Genomic DNA, 8,980 nt, shown 5'->3' with positions numbered 1-8,980 from the left:
AGAAACAATTTCTTAAGGATGGTTTTGGTCAAAAACTAATTCTTCTCATTGAGGTGACAACATAGGTTTGGAGGCTTTTTTTTTTTTTTTTTTTTGAAAAATTGGCGGTCATGAAATGTTCTACAATTAGATAGTGGTGAATAGCCTAAAAATCAATAAATTGTACACTTTTAAATGGTGAATATTATATCACAGTAGTTTTTCATAACTTACTCATATCTACCTCTTGTGTATATGTATGCAACTATACCAGGTAGTACATCTGGATGTAAGAGGCAACATGGTGAAACTTAATGATGGCTCTCAGATTACCTTTGAAAAGTGCTTGATTGCAACGGGTGAGTATTTCTAGAGGTGTGGCTGTCTTCTCTACTATGGTAACTCACTCAAGCTTTAGAGTCTATCTTTCTCTTGAAAAGATGGTACAATTTATTTTTCTTAAGAAATCTGATGTCCAGAATCTCTAATGTAGATATCTGGTTAATTTCAGTGTGTGATGTTTTATTTATTTGCAATTTTTATAATAAAGCTTATTAAAAGAAGAAGTGGCTGTTATCTTCATGAGTTTCTGGCCAACCTGATCTACATAACAGCCTGTCTCAAAAAATGGACAGAGAGAGACAAACATACATACACACACCATGGAAAAAGGAAATAAGGCTCTCTGGCTTGGCTAGTCATTGAGGCAAGGTCCCCTAAGAGGAGACTCAGCTTTCCTTCTTAAAGGAAATTGATAAGAAGCCAGCTGTGAGGCAAACCGTGTTATCTGTTAGTCACTCCATGGTAATATTAGCAGCAGCAGCCACAGCAACCACTACCACCAAGACTACTGCTGTGACAGCCAGCATACTTAGGCACGGTCACAGCAGAGAGCTCCCACTTGTCAGGCTAAAGGACTTTTCTTTCTTATTATTTCCAGGAGGCACTCCAAGAAGTCTGTCTGCCATCGATAGGGCTGGAGCAGAGGTGAAGAGTAGAACAACACTTTTCAGAAAGGTAATGGCTTTAGTGGGCTTTTGTGTATGTTGTTTTGAAGAGGTAACATACTTTTGTGGTCCCCAAGTTCTCCCTCCAATTGAGATCCAAGTTCTTTTGGTAGCTCTTCCCCACTCTTGCTATCTGGCTTTGGAGCAAGTCACTTCTCCTTGTACCTCTGATACTTCACTCAAGGGTTCTGTGCTTCTAGGAGAGAACTACATTTGGTTTCCACTGCTTGCTATAGTTCTGATTGCCCTTCCACAGTTGTTTTCTCTCTCTCATGTTTGATCCACCAGAACTCTTTTCGGTTTCTTGGCATTTTTCATTACAAGTACTTTGTGAAGACTTTGGTGTAAACGATTGAGTATACCAGGACAAAGGAAAGGAGATTGTTTGCTTCTTCACCCCATGCCGTGCTGGAATTTTCTATCTACACTTAGGGATATTGGATGAAGTTTGTATGTTCTTGATTGTTAACGCTGAATAATTCTTTGTGTGGGAGATCGCTTTTTGCTTTGTGGGATGTTGGCAACATCACTGGCTTCTCCACTAGAGACTAGGAGCATCTTGTCCTGGCAGCCAAAATGTGTCTGGATACTGCCACATACTCACCTTGGACTAGGGAGAAAACCTGATATCAGTTGACAACCACTGTTGCTAGAAGGAATGTTACAATTGAGAAAGATATTCACATTAATAACATAGAGGGTGTAATTGAGCCACTTTGTACAAAATATTATGTGCAAATGTCTGTGGCAGTAAATTTAGAGGAAAATATCTTCTTGGATTATTATCTTATGCCCCTTTGGGAAATCAGTGGACTAAACTGGTATGATCCTGCAGATTGGAGATTTTAGAGCCTTGGAGAAGATCTCTCGGGAGGTCAAGTCAATTACAGTTATCGGTGGAGGCTTCCTTGGGAGTGAACTGGCCTGTGCTCTTGGCAGAAAGTGTGAGTATTGACAACTGTTCTCAGCTGTCTTTCTCTAGTCACATATCACACATCTTGGTAAACTGTCACAAATTCCAGAAATATATTTGCCAGGAGTTGGAGTCTGATCAGTGTTTATGAAATGAGTGCAGCCATGTTTGAACATGCTTATAATTCCAGAAATCAGGAAATAGAAACAGCAGGATTGTGAGTTAGATTTTTGACTGGCTTGCATAATGAGTTCAAGGCTAGTCTGGGATTATAAAGCAAACCTACTCTCACCCCACTCCTCCCCCAAAAAGTATTTTATAGAATTAAAAAGCTAAGTACTAAGATTAGATCAAGGGTTTCTATCTACTTAGTTTCTATTGCTGTGATAGAGATCATGGCGAAAAGCAAGTTGAGGTGGGAAACGTTTATTTGGCTTATGTTTCTACATCAACGTTCATCACTGAGAGAAGTCAGACAGGAGCCTGGAGGCAGGAGCTTTCTTATGGAACCCAAGACCACCTGTCCGAAGATGGTACATCCCACAGTGTGCTGGGCCCACCCACACCAATCATTCATCAAAAAAGGTCCTACACACTTGCCTACATACCATTTGATGGAGGCATTTTCTCAATTGAGGTTCCTCTTCCCACATAACTCCAGCTTTTGTCAAGTTGACAGAAAAGAAACGCAGTAAGAACAGTCCCTCAGTGACCAGAAAACTGTCACCTAAATAACTTTACAATAGGGCCTTCTTTCCTTTCCTGTACCTTCTCGGCCAAGACTTTTTAGAAATCAAGTATTTAAAGATGTGGGTTAGTAAGATGAAAAGGTCCATGGGAACTAAAGAACTGTATGGAATATGATGGTTCCCAGATAAACAGCTCTATGGGTTCTGGTTTGAATGTTTCATGGCCACTGTGTTTCTATCTTAAATAATATTTATTTGTTTCTTTGGTGGGGATGGGGGTGGGATTATGTGAATGCACATGCTAAACGCTGGATATCTTCCTAGGCGAGTGCTTCCTATTCAGAGCTTGAAAAGCCCTGATGTAAGCCTCAGGTGGCCACAGGAGTAGATGGATATGTACTACATTCACAGTTGGTACCTTAATCCAGGGACACAAGTGCTGACACCTCTGTGTTTGCCTGAAGAAGCACAGCCATTATGGCTGTCTTGCCCTAGTGCCTCACAGGCAGGAGCTGTGGCCTCAGAATTGACTAACTGTCCTTTGCCTCCCTCCTGTCTGCCTGGGATTGGCTTTTCCCTTCTTCTCTAACTAGCTCCTCTTCTTCCCAGCTCAAGCCTCGGGCATAGAAGTGATCCAGCTGTTCCCTGAGAAAGGAAATATGGGGAAGATCCTTCCTCAATACCTCAGCAACTGGACCATGGAAAAAGTCAAACGAGGTAGAAAGACTCTCCATAGCTGCTCTTTCTTTTGAGAGTAAACTAAAAGCAAAGTTAGCTTTTGTGGGGGAACCCCCTTGACATAATTCCTGACACCTGGCAGAGGAAATGTTTCACTGTTGCTCAGTCAGACAAGGTCACAAGCATTCGGAATGTGAGGCACCACATTCCCAGACATGCTAAAAATGGAGTGTGTGTGGAGGTTCTTGTGGTTGGTTCCTCAAAACTGCCTGCATCTGAGGCTGTCTGGTTTTTTACCACACAGGAGGCCTCCAGCCAGCCTCCTTACTTTTCACAGAGCTCCCAGGCTTGTGAGTTCAGTTTGGGTCTCATTTCGTTTACAGAGGGAGTGAAAGTGATGCCCAATGCAATTGTACAATCAGTTGGAGTCAGCGGTGGCAGGTTACTCATTAAGCTGAAAGATGGAAGGAAGGTAAGGAAGACGAGAGGTAAGAAGGAAGAGACAGAATGCCAGAAGGCCTTCCAGTTCTTCCTTTCCGTTCCCTTATTGTCATTCCTTTACTTGACATCATTGATTTGTTTCCTTAGCAGCCACCATTAACATCTGCCAGTTCTCTGAGTTAACCAGCCCGCTGTCAAAATAGAATAATGAGAACTAGAGTGGACACAATGTAAACTGTTCTCCCTTGGCCTCTTCTAAACTGTGTTAGTCTTTAGTCCTTCCTAGGATAGCAGATTTCTGTCTAGGTGCTATAGAATATTAATGGGGCTTGGGGGTTCTTATAGAGCTTAAAGTCTCTTTACTGAAAGTAAGTTACCCTATGATTATTTTTGAAGCTCTAATACTTTATTTATTTAGTTTTCTTTATTTTTCTTTTTTCTTTGTTTTGAACAGCAGTTCCTTGCATGCTACAAAAGCATTCTACCACTGAGCTGAGCTACCCCCCCCCAGACCCTTGATAGAAAAAGCCTGCGTTATTGGGCTCCTGAGGACATTACCTTTCTGAAAGTCTGATTTTTAAATGATGTGATATACTAACGTTGTGATGTGAAGGAGATCATCAACCAAATCCCTTTTTCCTTTCAGGTAGAAACTGACCACATAGTGACAGCTGTGGGCCTAGAGCCCAATGTTGAGTTGGCCAAGACTGGCGGACTGGAAATAGATTCCGATTTTGGTGGCTTCCGGGTAAATGCAGAACTCCAAGCACGTTCTAACATCTGGGTGGTAAGTGTGCTACAGCCTAACCCAGTGTGATTCATTGCTCCTAGCCTGGAGGTAAGTCTGGCCAAGTGCTAAAGCTCAGTAGGAAAGAAGAAAAGCAAGCAAGCAAGCAAAGCCAGTTCAGAACAGCTTAACCAAATAGAGTCAACGTGTTTGATGGCCGCAGAGAAACACTAGAAACTTGTGAGGTGCTTGTATTCGAAGAGCACCTATGGCCCCATCTGCAAGCTATGGCAGAGTGACAAGGGCAATGTGGATGGCTATGGGAACAGAACTCTTAACAATTCTGTAGTTCCAGCTTTCAGACAGACCTCCTGTTCCCATAGCTCAGCGTCCAGAGAATGTAGGGTGAAGCACTTTCCCAATGTGTTCCCTAGAAAGGAAAGCTATTCTGTTTTCATTTTCCTTGAGTACTATTTGCAGCTATTCTTAAAACCTATTATGACAAAACCAAGACTTTCATATGTAGAAACTATGAGGTAACTTCCCCCTTGCTAGAACACTGCAATGTATTGTTCGGTTATGGATTCTGTAACTAAGGCCATAAGTGCTGGGAAGGGATATTTTCCTCCTCCGGTGTCTGGGATTTTTTTTTTGCCTATTGTACTATGTATTCATTGTAGAAAACACAGACAAGAAAGAGAAAGGGGGGTCAGTCACCTCTAGCAACCAGAAATGTTGTAGTTTATTTCCTTCCCTTTGTTTTCTTGAGCAAAGGGTTTTTCCCCTTCATTTTATGTGGTTGAAGTGAACCGACTATATCTAAACATTTGTATTCTATTTTTCACTTAACATTGTAAAAGCAAGCGTTTTCAGACTTGTTGCTCAGCCTCATTAAGCAGTTTAATGATTGCGTAATAGCCTATTAAATGGACTCACAGTTCACTTCGCTGTTGCTCACCTACTGGATTTTTAGGTTGCTGTGGGGGAGTCTGAATAGCTCTAAAAAATGAACAAGAGTTGGAGAACTCCGATACCACGTTGTGCATGAAGCTGGCCCTATTCACCCCTCGCTGAGGGTTCTCTGAAGCACTTAGCTTGTTGAATCTTTACCTCTTCTAGGGCATGGGACTTGTTTACATTGCCGTGTCCTTAAGATCAATGCTGTGTCTTGCCTGTACGAGGGTCTACACTCCCTGTAGGAAAGGCTCGTGCCACTTTTATCTCCCCAGCCCATGTTAAGAACCCAGCTTTTGTAAATAATAAATACTGCATAAGCACGTAGTGACTGACTACTGACTAGTGACAAAACTTCTCTTAGGAAAGATTTCTAGGCATCTGCTTTCCACATAGAGAAAAGAGTATTCCAGGGTGAATATGGTGGTGAAGGCTTATCCCAACACTAGGGAGACTGAGACAGGAGAATCATTAGTTTGAGACCAGCCTGTGCTATATAGAAACCCTGTCTGGAAAATAATGAGAAGAGCATTCTTCAGCACTCCATTAGTAATTAGCCCATCTGCTATAACAACAAAATAGGGAGAAATAGGCATACATGAAGGAAGGGGGAGTTAGGATAGTTTGTTTTCTTTAAAAATGCAATCTCACTTGTTTAGAAATGAGTCTAGCTTATAGATAAAAAATATTAACATTGCAAGGTCCTTTGGGGCCCAAAGTTTATATTCTGCCTTTAACTTGTTTTTGTTTTTTTTTGTGTGTGTGTGTTTTTAATACGTTGTTTCCATCATTTGTTTTCGAAGGCAGGGGATGCTGCATGCTTCTATGATATAAAGTTGGGTCGAAGGCGAGTAGAGCATCATGATCATGCTGTTGTGAGTGGAAGACTGGCTGGAGAAAACATGACTGGAGCCGCTAAGCCGTACTGGCATCAGTCAATGTTCTGGTAAAGTTTTGTGTCTCGGGGACTTAACTGCTGAGAACTCTGTGTTAATGAGCTCAAAATACAGAGGGTTTTTGTATTTGGTTTGTGATTTGGTTTCCTTCTAGCCCACTTACCTTTGTACAGAAGGGAAAAAGTCCCACCTCATGTCCACACCTTCTGTCTCTAAGGGGTTATTGAATAAAAGTACCGTGTTTGCCAGGCGTAAAATGAGAGGAAATTGAACCAGTGCTTCTAGGAAACTAAGCCTTTGAACGGTACTAGTTGATACAGAAGTATAGCCTTAAGAATAGGCAGTCTTTAGTAGTATCCCTAATGGTCCCAGCATACTTGGGAAAACACAGCCCATTCATGTAAGCTTTAAGAGCAGCAATTTGCCAGGAATATTGCCATGTGCCTTTAGTCTTAGCACTTGGGAAACAGAGGCAGGCAGAGTTGGTTCTGTGAGTTCAAGGCCAGCCTGACTAAGCTGTCCCAGGCTAGCTAGGCCTACCTGGTAAGACTATTTCAGTAATTTTTTTTTTAAATCACATGCATAAGACAGTTGTTTGAACTTTAAAAGGTTAAGAGTGGGCAGTCCTCCCTTCTGGCCTCCATGGGTGACAGGCATGCATACGATAGGCAGTATATAGGCAAAACACCCCAACACATAAGAAGACAAAAGCAAACAAAACAAAACAAAAACCCAACACAAACACAAAAACCATCCTGTATCTAAAAGGAAAAAAGGAAAGAGTGAGCATGATTTATTGGTTAATTGACTAGTAGTAATTAGTACTGAAGAGTCTAAATAAAGTCCTCAAGGCTAACCCTATTTAGTACTCTTTGATCTTGATTTTTAATTAAAAGATAAGGTTAGCCAGAACTGTGCCTAACTATACTCTTAACTATAAGTAGCGAGCTGGGTCAGAAGAACCTCAGGTTTGAGGCTAGTCTGGAGCAATCTAGTAGGATTCTGTCTCATAGTAACGGAATGGGTATATAGTTTAGTGGTAGAACAGTGGATAGGATCCTAGCCTGGTGTCTACTACTATAAAAATATGGAAATATGGGGTACAGAAATAAAAGCCTTAAGGTTTCAGAAGACTAAGTGGTTGATGTTGGAGATATTCACAGCTAATAGAAATACTTTATAGGACAAGCACACGCAGTTTTATGTGTGAACAGCCAAAAAGTAGCAGATTTCTAGGTCAGTGCATACAACACAGTTAGGAAAACTGAGTCTGTAATTATACAGTTATCTGGGCTTACGTATAGATTCTAAGGGTTTGTTGTTGATTCTTCTCTGATGATACTAAATACCTGTTATAGCAAAGAAAGTAAAACATGTTCTTAGATTATAACCCAAAAGCTAGTCCTCAGATAGTCTGTATATTAAGGATGTATATTATAAAGGGAGTCACAGTGAAATGCCAAGTAAAAACTTGTTTGTTGCCAAGCTTATTGATCCCGATCTAATTCCTGGGGTCTGCATGGTAAAGAGAACCCACTCACACATATTGTCTTCTGACCTCTGCATGCACCACACCACATGCATATGTCCATGAATACACACAAGAAAGAAGGAGGAAAAAGGGAAGTCACTCCATGTGAAGACAAGGGGGGAGTACCAATAAGTTAATAAAACCATAATCATTAGATTCCAAATTTCATCAAGTAGGACACATTTTACAATTCCAAAAAGGCAGTGTTAGTGTGAGTTAAAGAAAATCAGAGGGGCTGGAGAGATGGCTCAGCGGTTAAGAGCACTGACTGCTCTTCCGAAGGTCCTAAGTTTAAATCCTAGCAACCATATGGTGGCTCACAACCATCCATAATGAGATCTGATGCCCTCTTCTGGTGTGTCTGAAGACAGCTACAGTGTACTTACATATAATAATAAATAAATATTAAAAAAAAAAGAGAAAATCAGAGAGTATCAAAAGTAGGGAACCTGGGCCAAACAGTGCTGGTACACGTCTATAATCTCAGCACTTGGGAGACAGGAACAGACCTGTGAGTTCAAGGCTAGCCTGGTCTACAGAGCTAGTTCCAAGACAGCCAGTGCTGCACAATGAGATCCTGTCTTGAAAATAAAAAAGGTGGGGACCCATACCATGCCATATGTATTATGGGATTAAAAAAAATCACAAAATTCAGGAAGTTTAAATTATTATTATATGGGTATGATGTGTATAGCAGCTACTTGAGGGAAACCACAGCTATCTGAGGTAATCCTGCTCTCTCATGCATGTCCTCAGATGTCCTGGTAACAGTAAATCTGTTTGCCATTCCTTATGGTCCATTGACAAAATGTCCTCTTTGTTTCCACAGGAGTGATTTGGGTCCTGATGTCGGCTATGAAGCTATTGGTCTGGTGGATAGTAGCTTGCCCACAGTTGGTGTTTTTGCAAAAGCAACTGCACAAGACAACCCAAAATCTGCCACAGAGCAGTCAGGTAAGGAAGCCCAACTACTTCTCTAGGAAGAATGGTGAGAAATAGTAGGCCTGGGTTTTCCTGAACGGGCCAGAGGAAGCTGCCGTTCACAAGCCTCTGTAGTGTGCTTTTTTATAAAAAGTAACCAAACCCTGACTTTCCACTCTTTGCTGCTCTGAGATCCTGGTCAAAGCAGAAACTCAGGTATAGTAGGTATCCTATCCATCCTAAA

General features: G+C 41.4%; 1 protein-coding gene across 2 annotated transcripts in view; it reads left to right on the top strand.

Annotated features, from left to right (window-relative positions):
- Nucleotides 1–8,980, top strand: part of Aifm1 (apoptosis inducing factor mitochondria associated 1) — a 40,051-nt gene that overhangs the window by 27,582 nt on the left and 3,489 nt on the right. For both annotated transcript variants that reach the window (XM_021153017.1, XM_029473282.1), the window contains exons 7-14: nucleotides 254–338; nucleotides 920–996; nucleotides 1,822–1,930; nucleotides 3,198–3,305; nucleotides 3,650–3,738; nucleotides 4,354–4,494; nucleotides 6,192–6,334; nucleotides 8,645–8,769. In XM_021153017.1, coding sequence (XP_021008676.1) covers nucleotides 254–338; nucleotides 920–996; nucleotides 1,822–1,930; nucleotides 3,198–3,305; nucleotides 3,650–3,738; nucleotides 4,354–4,494; nucleotides 6,192–6,334; nucleotides 8,645–8,769 — 877 coding nt within the window. The remainder of the gene's footprint in view (nucleotides 1–253; nucleotides 339–919; nucleotides 997–1,821; nucleotides 1,931–3,197; nucleotides 3,306–3,649; nucleotides 3,739–4,353; nucleotides 4,495–6,191; nucleotides 6,335–8,644; nucleotides 8,770–8,980) is intronic.

This window comes from Mus caroli, chromosome X (assembly GCF_900094665.2).
Source record: "Mus caroli chromosome X, CAROLI_EIJ_v1.1, whole genome shotgun sequence".
Taxonomy (NCBI): Eukaryota; Metazoa; Chordata; class Mammalia; order Rodentia; family Muridae; genus Mus; species Mus caroli.
The sequence above is the reverse complement of the archived record's forward strand: the minus strand, read 5'-3'. Positions and strand labels throughout refer to the sequence as shown.